Source organism: Pipistrellus hanaki, assembly GCF_964339955.1.
Source record: "Pipistrellus hanaki genome assembly, chromosome: 10".
NCBI lineage: Eukaryota > Metazoa > Chordata > Mammalia > Chiroptera > Vespertilionidae > Pipistrellus > Pipistrellus hanaki.
Genome location: NC_140512.1, coordinates 60,132,781 through 60,160,635, shown reverse-complemented (window position 1 = coordinate 60,160,635; position 27,855 = coordinate 60,132,781). Strand labels below are relative to the sequence as shown.

General features: G+C 39.8%; 3 protein-coding genes across 10 annotated transcripts in view; all 3 read right to left on the bottom strand.

Annotated features, from left to right (window-relative positions):
- The window catches only part of RNF133 (ring finger protein 133), a 33,244-nt gene extending 5,529 nt beyond the window's left edge, over window positions 1-27,715 (bottom strand). Inside the window, exon 1 of the mRNA XM_084897690.1 lies at window positions 27,604-27,715. The gene's annotated coding sequence lies outside the window, so the exon portion shown is untranslated. The remainder of the gene's footprint in view (window positions 1-27,603) is intronic.
- CADPS2 (calcium dependent secretion activator 2) overlaps window positions 1-27,855 on the bottom strand; it is a 434,503-nt gene that overhangs the window by 316,717 nt on the left and 89,931 nt on the right. For all 8 annotated transcript variants that reach the window (XM_084897688.1, XM_084897684.1, XM_084897685.1 and 5 more), the window contains exon 2: window positions 27,604-27,717. In XM_084897688.1, coding sequence (XP_084753814.1) covers window positions 27,604-27,717 — 114 coding nt within the window. The remainder of the gene's footprint in view (window positions 1-27,603; window positions 27,718-27,855) is intronic.
- RNF148 (ring finger protein 148) lies at window positions 935-27,715 on the bottom strand. Its single transcript, XM_084897691.1, has 2 exons — window positions 27,604-27,715; window positions 935-2,035 (listed from the first exon to the last, which is right to left on the bottom strand). The coding sequence occupies exon 2, from the start codon at window positions 2,014-2,016 to the stop codon at window positions 1,105-1,107; it is 912 nt and encodes a 303-aa protein (XP_084753817.1). The 5' UTR covers window positions 2,017-2,035; window positions 27,604-27,715; the 3' UTR covers window positions 935-1,104.

The window sequence follows — 27,855 nt, the reverse complement described above, 5'->3', positions numbered from 1 at the left end:
TTTAAAATAGTTTTAGTTACATAACTAAAAGTGCTATCATATATATATATATATATATATATATATATATATATATATATATATATATATATATATTCATACACACACACACACATATATACAATATAAAAGCCTAAGATGCAAAGTGTCCCCTTGGGAGTTTGGCCGGGAGACCAGGAGTTCAGTTTGACCACTTGCTGTCATGTGCGCTGACCATGGTGGCGGGGAGGGGCACAGAAAAAAGGAAGGCCCCGGCCCGCAGTCGGCTGCCAGGGAAGGGAGGCCCCAGCTGGCACCCGGAAGACTCCAATCAGCCCTGATCACCAGCCAGGTCTAGGGAACCTACCTGTGCGTGAATTTTGTGCATCGGGCCTCTAGTCTAAAATAATTATTAAGAATATTAGAGGCTCAGGGCACAAAATTCGTGCACTGGTAGGGTCCCTAGAAGTTGCTGGCCAGGTACTCCCTCCCTTCCCCCAGCCACCTGCTGCCACTGCCAGCCAGTGCCTCCCTCCCTTCCCCGGGCTAGCCCCACCCCCTGGTCGAACTCCTGGACAACTCCTGGTCAGGGGGGATAATTTGCATACTACACTTTTATTATACAGGATACTACCTTCCCAGTTAGTAACTTTGTAAACCAGATTCCTTAGTTATTAATAAAATTAATTAATGGACTATTAAATCAAGGTCTAGTCCTATAATAAAGTTTATTGAGATTTTATTAGATATCAAATGTTAAAGAAAATATTGTAACAAAGTATAAAAACATAAAAACCTTTAAAATATTATGACTAACTCTCTGATATCAATGCGACATTGTAATCTGAAGGTAAAGGCTAATTTGCTTTTAAGGTATGCTCATGTCCTTATTCAAATAAGAGCAAACATGTATAACAACTAAAACTTATCAGAAAAACAACAAGTTCAAATAGGTGAGCGTGAATAAGGAGTTTTATTTTAAAAACACACAAATTTCACCCTCTTTGGTACTTGGGTAGAGAAGCTGGAGTTGAATTTCCTCTCTACAAAAAGCGCTAAAAGAACTCATCTAGTTTTAATCTCTGAAAGGACTCGGTTACAGCTTCCGAGAATTCTCTGGGTTTCTTAAGTTTTCAGAATGTCACACTTGCACATGGGGCACGTCCTCCGGGCTAACAGCCAGGGGTCAATGCACGCCTTGTGGAAAAAATGCTTGCAGGTTAAAATACGTACTGCATCTTGGGGCTTGTACGTGTCAAAGCACACAACACAACTGTGCTCGTTGGGATCCAGTTCCTTGTCCCCGTCTTTGAGCACTCGCAGTGGGAGCTGAGCGATTGCTCTCTTCACGTTGGCCTTTATCTGCCTCCGCCTCCTGGTGGAAGAGTTGGGCGCTCTCGGTCTCCAGGCACAGTACAGGAAAAGGTAGGCGACGGTGGGAGCCAGGAAGGTGAACAGGGACATGACGTAATAGCTCAGCCAGGGCATGTGCATCCTCCCCACTTCAATGACGATCGTCACGTAGACTCCTTTCTGAATCAAGTGCAGAAGCTCCATGCCTTTCAGGTTGCCGATCATCACCGCGACTGTACGCCCCGTCCCCTGGTGAGACATGGGGAATACTTTGTTGCCCGTCCCTGGGTAGTTGTAGATGATCACCCCATTGGCTCCCTTCTCCGCTGCCACGTTGATCTTGTGGGTAAAAGTACAGCCTCCCCTTTCAATGAGGGCCAGCCAAGAGTCTTCCTGCCGAGGCCTGCTGAAGTTGGTCATGGAATTACAAGCGTTCTGGTTCCATCCTTCAGGAAGCACCACCACGCCGGACACCCTTTCCAGGGGAGAATGGTTCCCAAACACCCCACTCTCCCCTAGTTCGGATATAATGCGGTTCCCCACCTGAAACGTTATGTTCAGGTGGGCTGTCCAAATGGCTTTTCCCTTGGCGTCAGGAAGGCTGAGCAGTAGGAAGATGCTGAGCCTCAGGAGTCGAGATGAAAGAGAACTATGAGCTGAAGGAGTAATTCTAAGCAGGTTCATTCCTCCATTTGCCTATTACCTGACAAGCATGAACAACAAAAAGTCAAGTATAAAAGAAAGTTAAAAAAAAAAAAAAACTAGCTTCAATTGTTCACAGGTGATAATTAAAGCACGTTTATGGAAAAGGTCTGCATGGATCAAAGGTATCTTGCTCCTTCCAGTATTTTGGGTAGATAACCTTTCTTACAGTGAAACAAGAGCTGTTGGTACAATGTGATTTCAAGAAAATTATGACTTCCTAATGGGTAAATTGTGACATCAGAGGTAGCTAAGCCAATCCAAGAGTTATGTTAGTGCACTGCATACTGAAATCCTATTGGCCAAAAAGCAACTAAGCAATGACTCATGGTTTTTAACGATCTGAATAAACTCTAAAGCAATAAACAGATAATGAGAATATTATGTTTACAGTCTTGGGTTTCTTTCCTCATTCTGGATAGGTTGAGAAGCTGTCTAACCACGTTCATACTCATTATTTACTCTCTTATCAGGGAGAGCAGCAATCACATACCTTGCCAGTCACTAGTTTCATGTATGGCATGCTACCTAAAATGCCATTCATAGGGGAAGCAAGAACAAATCATTCCTACTGACTTCCAATAGCAACTGCTAGCCCAGGTCTAAAGACTCAACATGGGAACAGTGTAATATAAATTTATATTGTTAGCCCAATATATTGTCATCTTACAAAGGGGATGTAGCTTTCTTCACAAAAATAGCTACTGCAATTGTACTATGTGCTGGACAAATATTAAGATGGAAACTATATCAAAGAAGAAAACAGACATATGCCTACTTTGTTATCCAATAGGGCAGATTTTACACAAATGCATAGAGAAATGCTTATATGCAAGTCATGAAAAGGGCTCTGAAAAGAAAACAGAATATAGAGAGGAAGAATAGATCTGACAGGGAGTGAAGTCCGGTTAAAGAAGTCCAGGGCACTGCTCTCTCAGAAAGTGATCCTTAGTCTAAGACTGGAAAGCTAAATCAGAATTGCCCAAGCAAAGAGGCGTTAAGAAGAGGTCAGGCAGGAGCAACCGCAGTTTCCGGACCCTAAGGTGGGAAGATGGCAAGAGAAAGGATCTGAAGAAGCAAAAGTTTGGCAAAGTGAGAAAGGAGAGAGCTAAGGGTGATGAGGGAGGAGAGGCGAAGGGCAGTCTGTGTTCAGGGTCATGGGCGTTAGAGTAAGGATTCTGGGTTATGTCCCAAGGGCAAGGGAAGCACTGACGGGTTCTAAGCTGGGGAAAGGACACATAAGTGGCTCAAGGTGTTCCCTCTTAAAGAAGTGTGCTCTGACTGCCTTATGAGGAACATGGATTGGAGGAGGAGGAGAATGGACTGGTGTGGTGAGCTTAGACAGAAGAAGCTAGTGGCTGGGACTCCTGAAATATCAGTAATGATAGAGAGGCATCTTACTTTGAAGATTAACAGATGTGGTAACTGGATGAGTGATTACCACAGAGAAGGACCACAACTGTCACAATTCACTACCTTACTTTAATGTTGCAAACTATAGTAAATTTGCTACTTTAAAGATGTCTTAACGATTGTTTGATTTTATTTTAAAATTTTATGGAAGTGATTCAGGAAATCAATACATTGGCAACAAGCATTCCAACATTTATTATTTACTACATAGGCATTTCCGATGTACGGAGGCCTGCATATAGTAAACCCTGGGGATAAAAAGGGGAAGAAAAAAAAAAAGATCCCATTTCCCAGGGTGCAAATGGACAGCAACATTTCAATCACAGGCATGTGGCGAGATTTCAGTCTTTTTGTTTTGTTAATTCTTACCCAAGGATATTTTCCCATTGATTCTAGATAGAGAGGGGAGAGGGAGGGAGGGAGAGAGGGAGGGAAACATTGATATGAGACAGACACAGGGACTAGTTGCCTCCACACATGTCCCAACTGGGGAGGGGATTGACCCTGCAGCCCAGGTATGTGCTCTTGACTGGGAATCGAACACGAACTCTTCCCTGAATGGGCCGACACTCCAACCACTGAGCCGCACTGACCAGGGTGAGAATTTAGTCATTTTGTAAAAATCCATTTATTATACTTACCAGCCCATAATATTTCAGTTAATACTTGCTTTTAAAAATAAAGTTGGAACCAATCAACTTGCCCCATTCATACAGCTGTATTGAGACATTATTCTGCTCACATCTGCATTGTCTTTCCATGTAGACTGTTCCCAGGTTCAAATGGAGTGTGAATTCCTGGCTTTTTCTATGAACAGCTACAAAACGAAGCCTCAGTCAGAAGACACTTTACATCATCATATTAAATATAAGAAGCAATCCCTTATCTCTGCCACACTGGTTCACAAGGTGTGTGTGTGGGGGGAGGGGGGGTGTGATTGGCTATTTCTGAAGACATTTTTGGTTGTCACAAGAGGGAGAACTCATGGCATCTGGTGGGTAGTGGTCAGGAATACTGTTAAACATACTAAAATGCACACGACAGCCTATGCAATAAATAACTATCTGGCCCACGGTGCCAATAATAAGACTAAGAAACTGTTCTCCAATGGGGCAGCCACGGGGGGAGGATCCACCCCAGAACTCACTTTTCCCTGCCGGACAACCACATCTGAGCTCTCAAAGTGGAGTAAGCTTTTATAAGTGACAATGCATCCACTGGGACAATGCCTTCTAACCACCCCCATTTCCTGTTTTCCTTGGAATAGAAATGGTCAAGACCTCAGAAACAGTCCAGACCTGCCCAGACCACCTATTAGTTCATAAAGACTGAATAGAATGCATTCATTTTATTGCACCAGATCTCAGTCTTCTGTCCTGGGGCCAGAGTGTTTGAGTGGGAAAGAAAGGCGGTGCAGACTAACAGCGAATACCCGAAACTGTTCTTCAGCAGCACTTACCTGATACACAGAACCCCTTCCTTTCCACCAGCCACGTGTTAAATGGGCTTCCCTTCTGCTGAACTTTGCAGGTCGGCCACAGAGGACTGACACGGACCACTGGGGTTGACATGGCCAGATGAGAGGAACAGTCCCTGCTCCTCCCATCTGGCCATGTGACCTCTTTACAGGTACGCCCTGCTTTTTGAAAGTTCAGGTTAAGCCACTTCACTTTTAAGAAAGACCAACATTAGTGAGTAGCTGTTCTCGCTAACCAAAGGAGATCTAAAGAGTTTTCAACTTTATGAAACAAGGTGAGCCCTGCCACATGTGGTTCAGTGGTTAGGGTGTCAGCCAGTGCCCCAAATGGCTACAGGTTTGATTCCCAGTCAAGAGCACATACCTTGGGGGAGAGGCGGAACGGCAACCACAGGCTTTAAACTCCTGAGGTTTACCAAAAAAAAAAAAAAAATGACACTTATATAATCATAAACTACAGCCCACTGATTTGTCTCAGTGGCTAGAGTACTGGCCTGTGAAATGAAGGATCCCAGGTTTGATTCTGGTCAAGGGCACATGCATGGGTTGCAGGCTCAATCCTCAGTAGGGGGTGTGCAGGAGGCAGCCGATCAATGATAACTAGTATCTCTCTCATCACTAATGTTTATATCTTTCTCTCCCTCTCCCTTCCTTGCTGAAATCAATAAAAAAATATTTTAAAAAATAATAGCCATAAACCACAATAATCACTAGACACACTGATATGAGCCAGAACCTGTATGTGAGGATTTAAAAAAAAAAAAAAAAAAGAAAACATATTTTCCAAATACTTTTTTCTCACACCATCTTTGAATTTAGCAAAGATCTAAATATGCTAAATTGGGATATGGCAAATTTTAAAATTAATACATAAGCTTCTGAATTACCTTGACAGTCACGCACTATAATAGGTCAGGGACAGATGCATGAAAATCACAAAATTTACTCAGGCTCCTCTTTCATTATTCTTTCTATTCACCAATATAACAACTTTTAATACATTAAAACTTTGATAATTAAGTATATTAGAGAAAATAAACAGCCAAAACAGACATATTTTACATCACCAGACCACTAACCATGATTTCTTCTCCCGACCCAACACTGGGGTTGCACCTTGAGGTCCCCCATCAAGCCCTGCTGGGTGGGGAGCACAGCCTGAGGTCTCCTGTCAAGCCCACCTGGTGGGGGGTGTGGCCTGAGGTCCCCAGGCCTGGCGTGGGGGCGGGAGAGAGCAGCCTGAGGTCCCCTAGCCCAGCATCAGGATGGGAAGTGCACCTTGACATCCCCTATCAAGCCCACAGGGGCGGAGAAGGGCGTAGCCTCTGGTCCCTGATGATTGCTTCCTAAGGCTCCTTATGGGAACTTGGCCTCAGCTGTGGGTGCAGCCATCTTTGTGATGGAATGATGGTCAATTAGCATATTGCCTCTTTATTAGATAGGATAAGAAAAATTGCCCCTGTGTATACTAAAGTACAGAATAGTTCATTTTGCAGCAACTGATACAGTTCTCTGGACAATATTATCTATTAATATTTTGAGGAATGAAATTAAATCTTATTCTCATTTTTTTTTTAATACTAAGTTTCCAGCACATTATCTAGCATACCGCACACCACAGGTTTTCAATGAAGGTTGAATTAAATTAAAAATATCATTATCCTCTGCATTCTAACTTATACTATTCCTCATGCAATAATGTATTTAGTTTTATCTTTATGAGGATGATTACGTCTGTTAGAATATAGAGTAGTTAACACTACACAAAAAAAGTTCAACCCCGGATTCTTTTATCGATTTAATACTTATGAAAATAGATTTATTATGTCCATACCTAAATATAAAAATAAATTAGCACTTTGAATATGACCAAATCTTTTAAAATTTTTATGAGTAAAAATCAAAACTACTTAAATTATAGTCTCTTCTGCATTCTGAATTCAAGCCACGGTCTATATAACTTTAACACTAAACAACCTTTTCTTCTCTTTCAATGAGTTAAAAGCTGAAATGGTAACCAACAGAGCAGACCCACTACCAGCCTGGGAAGCCATGGGGGAAATCTCACACCACGGCCCCTGCATTGGGAGGGATCAGAGGAGGAGCTGAGCATCCTTAGGTAAACACAAGGTGAAGGGTGGTATTTGGTGGCCCTGTTACCTAGATCCCAGGACAAAACACATCTTAATACTAACCCAACCCTTTAGACGAGGTTTATCTTTTGAATAACCTCCAGCACCTGTCCTGTTCTCTTAACAGACTTTTCTGCTCCTGTCATTCATCAGAGCCAACAAGGAAGGCCAAGTATGGAGGCTGCCATCTCAAAGTTGTCCTAGAACTCTGAAGTAGATTCTAGACCTTTCTATGCCACAATGCATCACTGAAGGCTTGTATTCCTTTGCCTTCTCAAGACCAGTTCCACAGGGCACGGTTGACTCTGAGAGTTCTTAGCAGTCACAAGTAGCAGGGCACAGGCAGTGAAGGAGATTTTCCCATTTAGATCCTTTCTATTTCTCCAATCCACAGGTCAAAAAACCCTTACTCATTTATTAGGTCGTGCAAACCCTCTTGGGTGGCAATAGCCAAGAAACAACATGCATATGGAGTCATCACACCAGCCGAATCTGTACAGAAGCACCCATCGGTGTGACAGACCTGCCGTGAAGACCAGTCTCTGCCACATGCTGGCTGTGTAAGGGGAGCCTCCCTGAGCCTCAGTTTGCTCATTTGGAAGGTGAGGAAGTAGTGCCTGCCTCTTGAGGCCACGATGTCTATCAGAAGATCCGTTTCACATCTATTCGAAAATCAATCACCAAGCACACCGCTAGCATGGCAGGCACTTCTCAATTCTATAAAGCATCTTTTCTTTTTTTCCATTTTCCACCAAATAAAATTCTTCTTGTCCTTCAAGACAACTCTCAATCTCCCTTTTGCAATTTTCCCAGGCACAAAAACCTGGTGCTATAACACATCCTTTTTGTAACAAGTTGACAGTCATTTCATTCTACCGAAGTTCATATAGTGAGATGCTTCTACATCTATACTTTCTCTTGATTTAGAATGTCTTGTGAAAAGCAGTGTCATCTTACTCATTTTTGTAAATTTTTTGTTTCCTCTTTCTTAGCCCTACACTAGCACAATAAAACTTGCTCAGGGTCCCTGACAAATGGTTGGCTTTTCAAGCACTTTTTCTTCAAAATATCAAGACATAACAGCAGCTATGGCAACCTCTGCTTTACACGGCCACCCATTTGAAAAAATAATAGAGCAGGCAATCATTTGACAACTCTTCCCTCAGCTAAGAATTACTTTGACAACAGTTGTCCGGAAAAGGGCTTATTTAATATCACAGAATCAGAGGCCATCTGTCTTACATTTTCTGTCTAAAAGTCAAGAATAAATTCCATCCACATCTCTGTATCTGAAAAACATTATAAATATGGAATAATTGAATAAATATGGAATGATATACAGCCATAAAGTAACAACTATTATGTAAGCAAGCAGACTGCTGAATTAAAAAAATCTTCCTTTAATTATGTTTTATATGTCAAGATATCTGTATCTGGATATACACTGAGTGGCCAGATTATTATGATCTCTGAACACATAACAATCTGGCCACTCAGTGTATATCCTATATAATAAAAGGCTAATATGCAAATTGTCCCCTCAACCAGGAGTTTGACCAGCAGGCAGGCTGGCCAACTGCCCATGTCCTCTCCCCCTGGCCAGGCTGGCCGGACCCCATTATGCATGAATTCATGCACTGGGACTCTAATACACACACACACACATACACACACACACTGAGTGGCCAGATTAATATGCATTGAGATCAGAATAATCTGGCCACTCAGTGTATATCTATCTATAGAAATGGATAGTCATACGTCAAAACATAAGCCAAATAGTCATTATCAAGAAAAAAATGCTATCAGATAAACTTTGTATGGTTTTATACCTAACACACCCTAATAGCATCCCAGCAATAGAAGCAAAAAGTTCTAAATGCACCCAACTTTCTCACCAACTCAGAAGGCCTTCTCTTTCCAGCCCAAGATCCTGTAATCCCCAGCAACCTTCTCTGATTAAGCCAGTCCAAATTAGGCCCTTTTTACTGTGAGCTATAGCATTCAATACTTTTAACTATTTTACAGCAAAAACAGCCTGTTCTGAAAAAAGAAGCAAGATGGCTGCAGTCTAGGGAAGTTCTGTCCCCTTGCTCCCAGCACCGGACTAAACTTGAAGCTAAACTGAAGAATATCCCACTCGAAAAAACAGCTAAAAAATCGCTGTTAGGAAATACTGTGAACGGGGAGCGCCGAGAGGGGACAGGAGAAGATGCAAGCGGTGAGCCAGTTCCTGCAGCGGCACAGCATCTCCCGCTGGAGGGAAGGTGTGGCGCCCACCCCCTGTCCCCTGGGAAACGGTTCTCCACCCCACCCAGGATTTCCAATCCAGAGAAACAGAGAAGGAAATGGGAGCCCACACGGCCTCAGACAGTGGGGATCAGTGGGGATTCAGTCCAGTGGGGAGACTCAGACCCACTATCCAGTGAATGCTTGGTTATAACACCAGCTGGAAATTTCACCCCAACCTGTGTCTGTAGGAGGCACCACACAGCGGAACTCTGGGTGGCAGAGGGGCCTGGCCAGTTCACCCAGCAGTGAACCTGAGGGTCCAATGATTCTCCGAAAGAACTCTTAGTGGAGAGCAGGAAGAGGGACAGAGAAAGGTCTTGGAAAAGAGGGGGGACCCTCCCCACCTCAGGGAAGGATGAGGCCCCAACTATGGAACGATTCTAAGCGCTGTGGCTTGATGGGCATCTGCTGAGTGAGCGGGGTCCCTCAGCCTGGCCTGCAGAGATCAGCCGAAACCAGCTCTCCAACGTCCCCAGAGTGGTCCTGGAATTGTGAGAAGCCACTCTGCAAAGTTGCTGTCCTAGAGGGTGTGGAATACAAACGGAAGTGTGCAGAAAACCAGATTCGCAGCCAACAGTGTCCCAGGAACAACATACCCCACAGCCAAAGGTGGAATTGCGTGGCCTCTGGAGGAATTGGACTCCCTCCTCTCTGGTTCTGGGGTGCATCACCTGAGAACTACCACTGCCAAGTCACCACAGCTTGGCAGTTCCTGCACTGATCATCTGCCCCCTGGTGGTCAGTGCACATCATAGGTACAGGTCTGTCAAATGGTCTCTTAGCCTTTATTAGTATATAGATATATATAGAAGGTGATTTTGTGGCATAATAAGAAAGCCTGATATGTCACACTGTTATTCATAGCCTCCCCAGGAGTCCAATCCAAAAACCATGTTTCACCAACTAATTGTTACATTACTAATCTATGTCAAACTGCAAGAAGAATGATCATGCCATCAATGACTCGAAATTTCATTTGAGATTTAAGGAAAGGAGGTTATCATCATGTGAGAAAGTAAAAGTGTTTGTAAAATCCACATAAAAATCTAGTTCTGGGCAAGACCTGAAGTTGAATTACTGTTCTTCTAATGTCTATTTAGATTGAGATTGAGATTATGCTAACGGCGATTATGCAGGTGGGAAAACTACATGATTGATAATCCATATAAATCAAGAGGGAAGTGACAGTTACCCGGAAAATACCTGTGGATGAGAGGCTCTTTACCTCGAAGTAGATAACATGGACAAGGTATTCACTGTTCCTATCCTCTCTTCAACTTATGAGTTGGTTCTAGCTGTCTTAAACTTTTAGCCTGTTTCTACATCCCACCTTTAAGTTTTCATTGTAAATTATTTGATAAATTTCCTCAATACTTTTCTCTCAGCAATCGTTTAATAAAATCAAGCAAGAATGACCACAGCTGAAACAATTGTACAAACTAGAGAGACTAATGCCCTAACTAGTTTGGCTCAGTGGATAGAGGGTCGACCTGCGGACTGAAAGGTCCAGGGTTCGATTCCAGTAAAGGGCATATACCTTGGTTGCGGGCACATCCCCAGTAGGAGGTGTGCAGGAGGCAGCTGATCGATGTCTCTCTCTCTCATCGATGTTTCTAACTCTTTGTCCCTCTACCTTCTCCTCTGTAAAAAAAAATAAAAAATAAAAATATTAAAAAAGAAACTAGAGAGACTGAGCACCACAAAATCTGGTTTTATTATGTTTATGTCTTAACAAAAACACATGTATGCAAGATGGGCTTCTATGTATGGTGTAATGATTGAAAGAAAACTAGAACAAATGGTCCTTACCACGAGAAAACACTATGAGATTAATTTTGTACTTTTTGGCACAAAGAAAGCCCCAACATCATACCAGCAATAACACTTAAAGCAAAAAGTTCTGAATGCCATACATAGGAATAAAGTGACTCACAAGGTAATTAATATACAAGCTGTCCTAGCTGATCATTCAGGTATAGCACTTTTATAATTCTTTGAATTATAGTAATTTGCAATGCTACTGCTATTAATAATCTAAGCTTCAATTTGAGTCTTTATTGAATGCTTGATGCTTTATGTATTATTTCACATCACAATAATGCAATAATGTAGACATAATAATCTCCATTTTATAAATGAGAAAACCAAAGCCAAGCAAGTCATCTGTGAAATGCCATATAGCTAATTAAGTAGATGAACTAGGATTTAACCCCAATGGCTATGTGAATATTTTGTAGTCTAATTATCTTTTTTTATAACTAGGTCCACATGCACAATTATTTTCCATATTGGATACTTGCCAAAGGTAGCTTTTCTGATGCTGTGTTTGCCCCCCAACTTTTTAAAAATAAGTATTTTAACTGACCGCAGGAAATGTACAGTTGGCACTGCTCATTTTGCCAGCTATGTGCACATCTATTTTATTTTTAAACTCCATCAAAAAACAACCCCCGTGAAAAACTCCAAAGTAAAAATCTCACATGCTCTTAGTAAGGTGCCAACAAAGCTTTTTAGGCCAGTCACCCTAGCACTACCAGAAACATCAGCAACAATGTATGACTGTGTTCCTGTGGATTCTACTAGAGGCCGTAATCTCGTATACACTATTCAATTTTTTTCAGGCACAAAACCTGATCTGAAATAGTGTAAGTCTACTGACAGTCTCTCAGCGTCCAAAGGAAATAAAATAGGGCTGGTCTCTACTTGGAATGTAAACATGCCTTTCATTTTACTAGCAGAGAAAATAAAATTTTCAATATATCAACACAATTTGCTACGTGGGGGAGCTTTATAAGTAAATAGAAAAACAAAGACTTTTTTTTTTTCAGAGTAATTTTCCCTAATATTATCTATTCTGTACATTCATACTTTTGAATTCAGAATATAACTGGATCTTGGCTTTTCATATTTGGTATTATCACTTTTTACCATTTTGCATTAAATTTCCAAATAGGCTGGTCAGAGCCCAATTAAGAAGTTTTCTCCCTCTTCTCACAGTTTGGTCCCAACAAATAAGCAAACACAATAGATATTTAACAGCAATGCCAGAATAATCTGGCAACTTCAAAAATGTGTAAATTAAAGATACGAAGACATTAGCAGGCCATGAGTAGTTCTCATTGATAGGGCTTATTAAAATTTTGAACAAAATTATTAAATGGGTAAGATCATATGAAAACTTTCACAATTTTAAGGCACATAGACATTAAATAGTGGCAGAAGTCTTTTCTCCCAATGAATATTGACTATAAATGGCTCACAGACAATTCTGCTTAGATTTCTCACCTGAAAGTTACCCTGGAAATTAAAAGATAATAGCAAACTTTCATATGCAAAAGTTAATAGTAATAATAATGTAGCTTGAAGATTAGGGAGAGAAAACACTCCACTGTAGATAATCTTCTTATAGAACATTTAGCAACCCTTCCATCTTTTGGCTAACGAGCCTTATATTTAAGAATGTACCCTGGAGAGAGTATAATCATTTTCCCCATATGGAAAACTTACTGGGCAGAAAATACTGAAATACAACTTCATTATCTCAGCTCAACAGTGGCATATCCCACATTTAAAAGGAAAGACAAAAAAAACATGTCAAGTTTACTAAGATAGAACGTTATATCAATATTCCCCATTATATTCTTATATATATGGAAATTTTTTTACATGGAACAATCACAGGAATTGGTAACAGGAGAAGGAAAAGAGAGAAGGGAGATGAAAAAGAGGAAAAAAAGGGAGGGAGAAGAAAGGAAGAGGTGGGGGAAGAGTGTGAGAGGAGGAGGCAGGAAGAAGAGAAGAGGGAGGGGCAGTGAAGCTACCTAGAGCAGCAGTCACCAAGCTTTGGGACCTCACGGACCATCAGTGATCCATGGACCACCGGTTAGTGACCACTAACCTAGAGGATATAATCGGTGAACACAGGCAGAGTTCTCTAGGTAAATAATGGTGACAAGAACCTTCTAAACAGGGCAAGGATAATGAAATGAATGATGTGTACATTACACTCAGGTAACCCCAGATTTTTTTAGTTGCTTTCTTTTTCCATCACTAACCAGTCAGGTATGCATGAGGAAGTTTGGTTAATTAAGGCACTAAGATATGGATGTTTGTGTTACATCCCAAAATCCATCCCTTGAAATCATAAGCCCCAGTGTGATGGTATCCGGGGGTGGGGCCTTTGGGAGGTACTGAAGTCATGAGAATAGAGCCCTCAAGAACGGGATTAGCCTTCTCATAAAAGAGAATCCACAGAGCTCGCTAGTCCCTTCCCCCACATAAAGACACAGTGAGAAGGTACCATCTGTGGACCAGAAAGTCAGCCATCAGGCTGAATCTTCCAGAATCATAATCTTGAACTGTGAGAAATAACTTTCTGTTGTTTGTAAGTCAACCAGTCTATGGTGTCTTGTTATAGCAATCTGAATGGACTAGGACATAAAGGTAGAAGACTTGGGGGGGGAAAAACAAAAACTGATCAAACAGGTCCATCCTTAATCCAACATTCCGTCATCACACACACAGGAAGGGGAAAACACGGTGGACAGAGAAGCTAAAGCACCTCTCAGACCACCTGTGGATGGTTTGGTAGAACAGTGAACAGAAACAATGAAAAGAATGCTTTCTAGGTCTGAGAGCTTTTGGCCAACAATCAAAGGCCATGGTGCACTCTCCTGCATTCTCCTCCAACCTTGAGGCATTTACAGTAATAATCACTTGCCACTTTCTGTTTCCATAATAAAGCTTTCAGGGACTGCCACCTTATGCCAAAGTGCACAGAGTTTTGAAGTGCTAAGTAAAAGAAAGACCAAGGTGTAAATCCCTCTGAATCAGTCCCCCTTCAGTGTTCTTCAACAGTGGGAGGAGGCAACCGGTCACCTCAGATGGAGGGACAGTCTAACTAGGCAGAGAGTTCTGCAAAGAGGCCCAGAAATTGAGTGAGAAGGATGAGGGGGAAAGGAAGGAGGGAGAAGGGAGGGAGAGAGAAAGGGAGCCAGCTGGACTGATCTCTGGAGCCTTGCATGGAAGGGAGCAAGCAGGAAGTCCCCAAACACAGCCCTTCCTCTCTACTCCCTGGCTTGTTCAAATCCCCTGTCTCTGACTATCCTAAGGAAAGGAGGAGGGTCAAGTTCATCATTGAGTGCACCAGAACATGCACTGAAGCCAAGTTAAAAAACAAAGACTACCGAGCAGTGAGTGGGGGTGGAAAGGCTGGTCTCCATCATTCTTCCAAGCATGCATGGAACAGAGGTTAAGTCAACTTAATACCTTACCTGTTGAGGGCCCCTTTATAGCATTCTATAATCATCACTAATTTAATACCTATCCAAGCAACATCATTAGATGTGCATGTAATTTTATAAGAAAAGTAGAAGATAAACTAGGATGGAAATTAAATTCCTCTATGTGAAGTAATTTTTGGAACAAAACTCAGTAGTGAAGCTAAACTCTCAGCAGCATATAAAGGATTAAATAAATATTAAATAGACTGAAAAAAAAAACATACTTACTGCTTCATCATGATGATGTAGAGATTGAAGGCCACGGGGGAAAGAAAAATTCCTTTCTGCAACTATTTTTTGTTAAGTTAAAAGATAAAAGCATGTACAAAGCATCTCAAATGGACAGAATTTGCTCAAAAAGGAGCAGTCTTGCAATAGAAAACTACAATTACCAAAATAATAGTTCCTAAACTCTTTGCTTGAATTCAACACTGCATGATTTCCCCCTAATTCTGGAACACTGGACTACTGCAAATCCACATAATCAGTGGACACTCAAATGTTGGCTGAGTAGAAATAAAACAAACAGGAGTATCACATATGTCGATCAAGCCTAATGAGCCATTCTAGAGTAAACTGTTTTAAAGACAATAAATATATGTGGTAACGAAACCACAATAATCTCACTAAATTAAGTACCTGTTAGTTTTAATTTCTAAATGTGATGGAGTGTATACCAAACATTTGAAAACAAAATGAAAAGCACATAAACCAGTATTACTGCTGTTAAAAATGTATAGCTACATAAACTTGATAGTGAATAAAGTTGAAGGTCTTATAAAAGTGTATGTGATGATACCTTATAGGAGGATACAGCTGAGGAACCTTTAGGCATCTTCTAGTACACCCCTAAACATGACCCGCATCCTGGTCAATCAGCTAGATTCGAAATGACAAATGTTCACAAGGTCACTGCCACACAAAACCACCACTATTGCTGCTTTGAATACTACTGCTTTATCCATAACAAGCTGCCTTATTATATCAAAAAGTCAGGCATCGGCAGTTTCCTGTGGTTCATCTGAAAATTTACCATTTATTATTATTTTTAATTTACCTTAATTGTTGAAAGTATTACATATCTCCCTCTTTGTCCCCCCCGCCCCTTTGGTCCCTTCTTCCTCATTATTGCCCCCTCCCCAGGCCTTCACCACACTATTGTCTGTGTCCATTAGTGCATACAAGTTCTCTGGTTATGAAACATTATCAAGTAAAATGCAATATGTGCTGGGCACTGTGGTAATTCAACGTGCATAATCTTATTTCCTTTTCACAGCTTCATAAGAAACCCACATATCATTTCTATGTACATAGTATTTCCACTTTGAGATAAGTGTCAACATGTTCAAGTCCTCTGGGTTTGATCAACACAAAGGGGAAAGTTTTCAAAGAGTGACATGGTCTCAAGCATCCCCTACTCCAGGATGGTAAAGTGAGCCAGGGTGGCTTTTATAACCAGCTTTTATACATCTGTCTTTCTCCCAATAGACTTGACAGGGGTATAAGGTAAACTAAAAATATGATTTTTTTAAATTTCTCTTCAATTCCTGCCCTTTTACTAACAGAATGTGTAATATTGATTAATCAATTGTATACAGTGAACCTTCTGTTCTGGCTGAGATTTTGTTACAGTTTCAGTTGACCAGGCAAGAACATCAAGACTTTCAGCCCAGCCCTGAACTTACAGGCCTGGCCACCAAGAATGTGGGGGCTGATTGATTTGGTCTCAGACACACGGGGATGGCACGCACTCAATCACCGCTTCAGCGATTTCCTGACCATCCTGTTCCAGGGACCAGTAATAAAGACATTCATCTGGACCCAAGGCCTCACAGGAATGCAAATTCCAAGACTGCAAATCACCAGCAGCCCTCCTGTACTCTCTGCCATTCCCTTTCCCCAACTCCCGTAGATAAGCTTTCTCCTTGCAAGCATAAGGGAAAGGTGGATATTAAGGCTTTTACTGGTCACCTTCCCACATTTCTGCAATATGATATTGTTAAACGCACACTTATAACCCAATCCCTGTCTCTGCTTTTTGGCTGGGGAGTGGCAGACAGCAGGGGCCCAGGATTCTGTTGACCTCTGGTTATAGACTGTAGACTTTTGAGGTCAAAGACATTGCTTATTCATCTTTATAGTTTCAGGGCACTGGGCAGTACCTGATCAGCACTTAAATAAATGCTTAATTAGATGAGCTATTTATCTAAAATAAAACAATACAACCACAAAACATGGTTATTTAACTTAAGAGTCTAGATATGCTCAGTACTTGTATGAGCCATGGTTTCCTATTTTAAAAAAACTTTTAGAAAGCTACACATGTGACATGAATTAAGTGTTCAACTCTGCAAAAAAAGGCAGATACTTTTAGGAAAGCAACACTTCAGGAAATATTAATAGTACCATACACTTAGCGCTGTGCTTAGTGATTTAAACTGGCTTAATCATGAATGATCTTGGGAGGGAGGTACATTATATCTCTGTTTTACAGATGGAGAAAATGAAGTACAGCAGAGTTAAGTAAATTCCTGGAATCACATAGGTAATATATGTTAGAGCTTAAGCTCCAACCCAGATAGAAATAAAACAGTGGTTTCTGCCTGTTTTTCTTTCCTGTGTTTAAGCTCTTATTTCCTCTGTGAAGGAGCCTTCCCAAGTCCTATAAGTCAGATTTCTAACAATTTTGGTAGCATGAACCTTTTGGCAGTCTGGTGAAGTCCTTGGATCCCTCCAAAGTATAATGCTTTTAAATGCACACAATTAAGTTCATAGCATCTCAGAAGGAAAGCAGCTTTACTGAAATACAGTTATAAAGATTTTTTTAAAAACAAATTTGTGCTAGAGCAATTTATGTGTGTCTTTAATAAGTCATCAACAAGATTAATGAGAGGTTTAAGTGTACTATAGCTTCAGTGTAGTTTATGAACATAAGCAATATTTCAAGATAGCTGTAATAAAATACATAGTAATACAAAAATATATGTATACTTCAATTGGTGATAAAGCCTCAGATGCTGTTAGTAGTACTAGGGTTTGTTGTCTACATTCATAGTGAAGTAAAATGCTAAATTTCAGTTAGAGAAAATAAAGGTGCAATGTTTTCCCATCGGAGTTCACCGATTCCCTAATTTTATCCAGGAGAATTATTTCAACTGTAAATTACAACTAATCACAACTTTCTCTCTGAAGCTACTGAATTTTCCCTCATAGGACTCAGCATGATCCTCCCTCACATGTTGACTAGGAATGTTGGAGATGTGCCTTAATAGAATATCCAGCACTTCAGAGCCAGGCAGCACTCATGCCCCGGGGAGATCACTTGCAATAGCCTCTAACATAACGTAATGGTCAAAGGCTTATGGGGTAAATGCATGCAAATTTGATATTATCCCCTTGGCTAAAAATATTAGGCACTTCCTAGAAGCTTGAATTTTGTTTTTCAAATTGCTATCCTTCAAGGCAGCAAAACTTGCCCCACCAGCTCAACCATGTTTAGATAAAACGTCCATCACAAACTTGGATCTGTGTGGAAAAGGATGCTCCACCCAACGATCTTAAAAAAAACAAACAAACAAGTTTAACCATGCTAGAGGAAATTTCAGTGACAAAAATAGGTCATTTGTTTTAAACTGCCAAGCATTAATTAGTAGGGACTATGTCTTTAGTGTGTTTTATGGGGTATTAAACGAAAACAGGCCCTTCAATAGGCATTTTTAAGATGATGACTATAAAGGTAATTAAATTATATAAGCTAAAATAAAAATGAACTGAGAAAAAGATGATCAATGACTACCTTAGCAGGTCATAGTCTTGCATATTTTACCTATGTAGGGCTTTAAGCTTTCCAAGAGCTTATTCTATCCATTTTTTTATGATTATGAGAGAGAAAAGCTTTAAATATACCAGGGTGAGACAAGCACCCATTGGGGCTATGTTAATAAGGATCCATATGATTCCTCAAAAGATTTTACCCCTGAAACCAAAGAAAAGATCAAGTCTTTAAAAATAGAAGTGTAGCCGAAACCAGCTTGGCCTCAGTGGATATAGAGCATAGGATAGGTCTGTAGACTGAAAGGTCCCAGGTTCGATTCCGGTCAAGGGCATGTACATTGGTTGCGGACACCTCCCTGGTGGGGGTGTGCAGAAGGCAGTTGGTCGATGTTTCTCTCTCATCTATGTTTCTAGCTCTCTATCCCTATCTCTTCCTCTCGGTAAAAAATCAATAAAATATATTTTTTTAAAAATAGAAGTGTAATGATAAAATGTTTATTGAGTAAATCTGATAGAAGCAAAAGAAATGCATTTAACTGACTTGAGTGTGACATTTAAACAGACACAAAACACCCTGGCCTATGTGGCTCAGTGGCTAGAGGGCTGGCCTGTGCACCTACAGGTCACAGGTTGGGTTTGATTCTCAAAGGCACAAAGCTGGGTTGCAGGTTCAATCCCTGGTCCTGGTCAGGGCGTGTGTGAGAGGCAACCAGTCAATTTCTCTCTCTCTCACTCTCTTCCCTCCCTCCCTTCTAGTATCTATAATGATAAAAAAATTAAAAATCATAGGAAAAATATCCTCTGGTGAGAATTAACAACAACAAAAATTATAAACACACACAAAGCTTTATTACTCTTCCAGGCTTATAAAGGGATCCAGGAAAATGGAATTATTTACACCTGGAAACTTTCAGAAGTTGAAAGAAAAAAAATTAACTAATATTAAGGAGAACTTTCTGAAACAAACAAACAAACAAACAAAAAAAAAACAATCCACATTAGAAGTCGTTTGCCTAATGAGGCAAAGAACTAACTATACTTGTTCAAATAAATGTTCCTTAACCTTAAGGTAACAAGATAATTTGAAGTAAAATAAATGAAACTAAGCAACTTTCTCAAGAAAGACACTTAAAGTTAAAGAGCATGTCCTGCATTAATGAAGGAGTGGTCTTACTAAATGGAATGTGTGAACAAATGGGCTTACACAGCAGTGCTTCTGCTCAGAGATCCTTAAAGCACCCACTTGGCATTCTCCCTCACAGAGCATGTGGCTTTGCTGACTCTGAATTTAGTAAAAGCATTAAGTTTCCAATCGATAGCCTCATGGCTATAAACTCCTAGATATGTCTAAACTCTTCCTGAACTGTGGCATCGGGCTAAAGTATACAAAGACTGGGGCATAGCGCAAAACAGGCTTCTCAGATCTGGCCAGGGTCACCCTCACAGGGGAACCCTGAATTCAGCGCTCCCTCACGACTGGGTTAAGAGAATTCGAGAATGCTACAGAGGTAAGCCAGGAGTTAAAATTCCAGATCACTGGTCAAACAGGAAACCTATGCTGGGTCTACTCACCCCAGCCCACTGGATAGACACAATATCCTTTCACAAGAATGGAGATGTAGGAGAAAAGAGAATTTTACGAGTTAGCAGAGGTCTAGCCCTGCCCTCTGCCACAAATTTGCCATAGGGGCTTGAAAAAGTCAGTTTCTTCTAAAAGTACATCGAGAAAGAGGAGGAAAACAAACAGGATGATGTCTTCACCTATCTTCAAGCAACAAAATTCTACCATCGGTGGATTATCCAGTCTTCATCACAAAGTGGCTGTCATCAAGAAGGTAGGCAACTCTGCAAAACACACTGACTGGCAGCACAAAGCAAATGACCCTAAATAGAAACAGTAATCTCAGACAGGAAAATACATTTTCCAGATTCGTACAGAATACCAAATTTAAAATGCCAGCCTTAGACTTTAAGAAATGTGATGTCAAACAAAAATGCTAATATTAAAATGAATAAATACAATGTGATCTGCAGAGCTCAATGCAAATTTAAAACCTCACTTCTCATTACAGGTTACTGGATTTCGTCTATGGATGTGTTGACTTTTTTTTTTTTTTTTAACTTTCCTGCCACAGGCTGCCAATCTTGGTTTACCTAGAGATCATCAATTCACTATGAAAATACAGACCTTTTTCATGACATTATTTCAAAGTTTAGAAAAGATTTTGACTGGTCAAACATCCCTTGGAATATGAAAAGCAAATCTTTCTATTGCAAAGTAAAATGATAAAGAAATTCTCGTTGGAATATTTAAGTACAGATCTGCCCAGCCCCGTGTTGTACACACAAGACTAAGTGACACACAGTTTGTGCATCTAAATCTTAGAAGGTAAGGCCATCACATAAAATAAGACAAAACAAATGCCTTAAGAAGGCTCTCAGTTTTCGCAAGCCAAGCATTAAACAAATGCACTTAACTTTTGTAAATCTATTTTAAGAGTCTGATAATGTTAGACAAAGGAAGTAGGCAGTAGAAGCTGACTTCTGGTGGTGAGAAGCTGCCACAGATATTCCTGAGAGAGAAGCTGGCTGTTGAAATCAAGTTCCTGGGCATTCTGGACCAGGAAGTAAGATAAATAGAGTCCTTTGTGTTTTGTTTTGCGTGTTGTTTTTTTTGTTTATTTGCTTGTTTGTTTTTTTCCATGAATGTGTACAAAAATTCAAAAACAATGGCCTGGAGATTACTCCTGGAACTCTAGTATCAAGCCATGCTCCTTTTTGTGTTCTTTACATTTGGAAATATAAGCACATGCGAGCGAAGGGACAGGAAAAACAGAAACAAATTAACTTCGATGTGGGCAATGAGAGGCAGCATCAGAGATCACCTTCCTCATGCAATGGCGTGGGAAGCAGGTGCACAGCAATGAAATGAGTTACTCCGATGCTCCATTCACAGAGCTACTAATACAGGACAGGTGGTGGCTGGAGTGAGGAAGGGGCGGAAAAACTCTGATGCAAACTGCTATCACCAATGATTTATGAGTAAGAAAACACGTGATAAAATTAGAAATTGTATGCAGATATGCATAATCCACGGACACAGCACAGTGGCAAAGGCCATGGGTGCAGGCAGGGGGACGGGGCGAGATAGAAGAGATCAATGGGGGAAATGGGACATATGTAATACTTTGGACAACAAAGATTTTTTTAAAAATAAATGGGGTGCAGTCTCCACTTGGAATGTAAACTTTTTTCAACACCTTGGTAATTTTTAAAAGATTAAATACCTCCATTACTCTCTTCCAGTGTTTGGAACCACAAGAGAAGGACAAATGGCACTGATAAAAAAACAAAACAGAAACTACACACCCTTTCTGAAAAGTTGTGAACAAAGCCAACCACCAAAAAGTAAAAGAAAAGCTCCAACATCCATTTTTTTTGCACAATGAGTGTTTTGGAATGTTTCCATTATGCTGAAAACAGCTGGTACACAATTTTATATACTGTCTTTTCCACATATCTGTTATAAATCATAGTCATTGGTTATATTTGGGTGAAGTCCACTTGATTTTTGTGAAAGAGAAGCAGATAACAGATGAGAAGAACAAGTTGGAAAATAACATGTTGCAATAAACCTAGGTTTACCCAACCACAGAATCAGCTCAAGTTTCCTAAATTGAAAAGCAAAAGCAAGCAAAAAGATGTGGCGAGAAAGAAAAAGCAAGTAGAATGAGTGTTCATTTTATGTCTTCCTCCTGACAATGAGTCACTAGCAGGGGGGGAAAGAACTTGAAAAAATTAAATAAAAAATATGAAGGTAAAGCAGAACCTAATGACAATTAGCAACCATAAAATTATCAAGATTATAACTGCTAACTTTTATTAATCAGCCATGTATGCTACCTGTCATTTCTTTCTTCTTTTCTTGTTCTGGTCCTTCTCTCTAATTTTGTCTGCCTAGTTAGATAATCCAGATGCTTGGATCCATTTCATTTCCAAATTATTCTAACTTTATGAGGAAAAAGATGGATGAAATTCCAAGAGCAGATTTGTTATTTCTTATTCTTACTTTATAAGCTAGTATTTAACCAAACAAGACATCCAATAAAAATAGCACAATAAAAATTATATAGTCACATTAAATCATTATTTCACAGTATATGCTTCCTCATAACATACTGAAAAGTATTCATAGTAAATATGTATTAATCGATAGATATAAGCATACAAAGACACACAACGAATTGGGCACCACATATATAAACACCCTCAGAAAAATCCAATCCTATAAGGACCTAGTTGAGAAAAACTATTTAACTTTTAATATAAAAGATATCTTGGTCAAATAAAGTGGAGAAAAATAAATACCTTGAACCACATACTAAGATTCCACGTATTAAAGAGAAGTAAAACAGGCCAAATATTTGAAGATACAACCAATGTAAGAGCAGACAGATATCGATAATTCTTTTAATTTACTGTATATAAAATATACAACCAAAAATATAAAACTACAATCAAGATGAAAAAAAGCTATTCAAAAAAATCATTAAAGAAATAGAATTTATAAAGCTAAAAAAATTAATAGCCAACATCGACTTTGGTGAAACTAGTTTCCCCAGTGTATGAAGATGTATTTTCAATTAAAGTGATAATAGATATTTATTAGGTATTTTCATATATTTTTTTTTCATGGTTAGAAATGGCTATCACAACTAAAGGCAACTAGGCCTAACAAATGAGAAAATTATCACTGATAGGTTAATAGTCAAAAATAGCTGTATATAGTGAACAATATGTAACAACCTAAAAAAAAAATAGACTTCAAAAAATGAAAGAAGACAAAAAAGATCATAGACTCACAGAATAAAGTTTAGAAAGAACATCATAGCCCAACCATGCTTTGAAATATCTGCCATCTTCAAGGAAATACAAAATTATGAAACTAAGATGGGTCACAAGCAAAATAAATTCCATAGCAAAGTTGAAATACTTCAGAAACATAGACTTATGGGACAATAAGAGTAAAGAACAAAAGATATAGTTTCTACATAGAGCAGTAAGTGATGAAATATTAATTCACTTAGCACAACACGTGTTTGTTGAAGTCATGTGAGTGCCACATATTGCAATACAATGAAAACGAGGACAGAAGTGGCTGTCCTTCACAGAACAGATATTCCAGAAGTTGTGAGATCCAAGTCAACACCTTCCTCAATTATAGTGTGAATGAAATCAACCAGGTTAGCAAGTTCAAAATGCAAATGCTCCATTGCCAGGAATTCTGATTTCATAGATCTTGGATGGAACCAAAGAATCTGTTGTTGAGCCTTAGGATGGGTTCTTTGCTCTGCTATTAAATATCTATGCAGCTTTGAGCACAAGTCACTTCGCCTCTAAGATGGAAATAACTCTCCTGTTTAAAAGGTTTATTCTAAAGAATAAAAATACTTTTTGACGTGCTTCACATAGCACCTGGCACAGTTGTATTCAAAATGGCAACTGTGAAATAACCGTGGCAGAAAGAGTCCAAAACTCTGGGTTCACATTTAATTCTGCTGCTTACCAAACATATAAGCACTGGCCAAGTTAGTTAACCTCTACGTTTTAGTTTCTATTTATGTAATATGTGGGTAGTAATACTTGCACTCTATCAAAAAGAGATATTGGAAGAAAAAAACTAGGTCTTTTTGGTAAACTATGAAAATACTACCTAAAGGCAATTAATAGTTGAGACTGCTAGCATTGTTAGTCATTGCAAGGTATACAAAAGTGTCATTAAAAGGAGAGAAAAAATTGTCCTGGCCAGTGTTGCTAAGTGGTCTGCACACCAAAGGGTCGAAGGTTTGATTCCCAGGCAACTAATTGTACCTTTCTCACATCATGTCTGTCTGTCTGTCTGTCTGTTTTTCTCTCTCTCTCTCTTTCTCTCTCTCTCTCTCCTCCCTCTACCCCCCCAACCCCTCCCACTTCCACTCTCTCTAAAAAATCAATGGAAAAATATCCTTGAGGATTAATGACAACAAAAAAGAAGAGAGGAAAAAATTGAAAAGCACCTTTTTTTAAACCAACCTTTCAAAAAAAAAAAAAAAAAAAAAGCAACTTTTGTGGGGGAAAACTCTTGAAAAGCAACTTTTTAACCACCAAAATGTACTCATTCAAGACTTTAATGAGCACCAACTATATGCCACCTTGGAAATAACTCCCCAGATGTTAATCAGAAATGTTGTCTCCATAAACCCATTACTAAGATCAAAAGTCTTAGAGCTTTGAAGGTTGCACTAAGACAAGTTGGATATAGTTTCCCAAGTAAACACTGGCTGGAAATATTACCAGAAGAATAGAAAACCCTTGGTGGCCTCTTCAATACTTACATTTCTCTTTGTAACAATCCTAGAAAGCAATCATCTAATTCCCCTGCTTAGCAATCTACCAGTTGTAAGAACATCATCTGGGGGGTATGGAGGGACTTGGAGAGCATTATACTAAGCAAAATAAGCCAGCCAAAGAAAGACAAGTATCCCATGATCTCACTCAGCTGTGGAGTCTAATGAATAAATAAATTGATGAACAAATAGATCTAGAAGCATGGAAGCATGCAACAGACTGACGATTCTCAGAGGGAAGAGGGGAGAGTGAGGCAGAGAGGCCAATGAGAGCGGCAGAGGGGACATCTGTAATACTTTCAAGAATAAAGATAATTTTTTTAAAGTAAGTAATAAGTAAAAGTATAGATTCTGAAATTTGGACTCAGTGAGTTTAGCTGAGCTCTGGGACGTGTATGGGCAGCATGCCTCCCAAGAGCCCATGAAGCACAGCCCAGAACAGGCCACCAGTCAGGCTGCACTCACCAGTCCAATCTGCATGTGGCCAGTGCAACCAAATTCTGAAGGTATTAGCTTGAAATCTTGCCACTTCACTTACCATCTTGATCCTAATGTTGCTCTTGGTACACAACACAAGCCTAAACCTTCTCTGGGCTAAATATCTCCAGTTCCTTCAACTAATATACAAATAATACATTTTAAACATGACAACGCAAAATTGTCCACATCTTTTTATTTATACACTAGAGGCCCGGTGCATGAAATTCATGCCTGGGGGGCAGTGGGTGCTCAGCCTGGCTTGCACCCTCTCCAATCCAAGACCCCTCGGGGGATGTCCGACTGACAGTTTAGGCCCACTTAGACATTCCTCTCACAATCCAGGACTGCTGGCTCCTAACTGCTCACCTGCCTGCCGGCCTGATCGCCTCTAACCCTTCTCTGTGCCAGACTGATCACACCTAACTGCCCTCCCCTGCTGGCCTGGTCACCCCTAACCTCCTCGGCCACCACCACCATGGCTTTATCTGAAAGAAGGATAGGACAACCAGAAGATGTCCAGTCTATCAGGTCTAATTAGCATATTACCTTTTTATTAGTATAGATCATGCCCAGAAGAGAACACAATCCTCATGTAGAACACAATGGGGACACTCTCCCCTCCTCAGAATTACAATATTTAGATTAACATAGCTTAAGTGTGCCTTTTGCTCAACTGTGGCCCTATCACATTATGATTACTTTTAAATACATGTATTTTGGAAAAATTTTAGATTCACATGAAAGTTGCAAATATAGTACAGAGAGCTCCCACATCCGCCTCACCTAGTTGCAACTTTCCTAATGTTAACATGCACAGTGTGCCACAGTACTTTACCAAAACCAAACATGAGCTCAGTGCTTTCTTTTAATTACATCTTTTTACCCAAATTACTCTCCTGAGCCACATTTCCTTCATCCTGAACACAGACTTTTTCACTTTTGTTTTATTACAAGATGCAAATAAAGACCTTTACATTTTATCCTTTAAGATTCAGCACAATATTTTATCTCGCTAGTCTTTGACTCAAAAGACTCAGGCGTTGAGTCTTGCAAGATGAAATGTAACATCCTATACTTGAGATTTTGAAGTCCTATATTTGTTGATGTTCTGAGTCAAGGTTCTCTTTAGACAACAACCATCGCCATGAGATTCATGCCGTACATGTATATGGTAAGCAAGACGTCTATACTTCCATCCAATTCAACAGGCCAATTCTTAGGTTAATGCAAGCCTCCCTCAGGGTGCATTAAGTAACTTCTGATGCATATTATCGATGATTTGCAAATTTAACCAATTTTCTGTACATCCAGTTACTGTGTTTTTCATGCAAACATATTATTCCCCATCTCAGGAAAGTTCAGACACATTGTGTCTCCACATATTTTACTTTTTACTAATCTAAATATATGTTTGCATATTTTGCTTCTTCAGCTGAAAGGCTTAGAGTAGCTGCACAATGCAAGGAATCCATTCACCAAATAATCTGAAATGCTTAGGAAAGAAGGGAACTCTGTAAGTCTAACATCCACTAGCAACTCACTGAACAGCTAGCTCATAGGAAAACTGGTGCTCATAGGAAATCCACAGAGAATTCCTAATGAGTCAGTCACAAAATAAAACCAGAAGAAACAGCAACGTGGCATTTGTAGTATTATTCCTTCAGGAAGAAACGACATCCAATTTATCCTCTTGAAATTAGTTACTGGTCTTAATTATTATAAAGCTCAGGGAACAAAATGACACAAGACAGCAATTTACTATTGAAATCCCAATTAAAAAGGGTAATTTAGACATGTGGACCCAAAGATAGCTATATTCAGCTATATCAATCATGGCCAAAAATTTTTTCTAAACCGTTTACTTCTCCTCAAAGATGTGAGTAATTTTTAATTCTGTTTATCTCTCAAAACCAGGCTGTGGAATCAGAGTTCTTAAATTACAAAATAGAGTTGACAATGATTTCAGAAAAGTTGCAAACTCATTCCTTTTTTTATAATTCCATCAAGGTTCTTAAAGTGGGAAATCCATTTTTAAAAAACCAGGGCATCAGACCCTGGCCAGTGTGTCTCAGTCGGTAGGAGTGCCATCGTGTACCTTGAAAGGTCGCAAGGCGTTCAATTCTGGTGAGGACACATACCTAGGTCGCGGGTTCGATCCCCGGTTGGGTACATGCAGGAGGCAACCGATCAGTTTCACTCTCACAACAATGTGTTTCTTTCTCCCCCTCTCCCTTCCTCTCTCTCTAAAATCAACATTTTAAAAATCAAATAAGTGCAATATAAATAATAATAGAATATTAGAATGTCAAGAACCAAGACTTCTTCCCACTTACCTCATAGTAACTCCGGACAGCATTGAAAAATGCCTCATCAGCCACGATCTGGGTTTCCCCGTTGAGGAAGGCCTGGAATCGTTCTTTCAGTAACTGCAGTTGTTGCTTATTAAGCTATTAATAAAAAAGAGAGAGAAAAGTAGCTGAAAATTTTGCCAATCCATGAAATGAAATTCGAAAATGTTTTATTTGTTACATGTGTATTGGATTTGGCATCTAAAATTTATGGCAAAAAAATAAAATTAAAAAGTC

What these genes read in the sequence shown, in the direction of transcription:
- RNF148 (XM_084897691.1), bottom strand. Translation starts at nt 2,016, where the DNA reads ATGAACCTGCTTAGAATTACTCCTTCAGCTCATAGTTCTCTTTCATCT.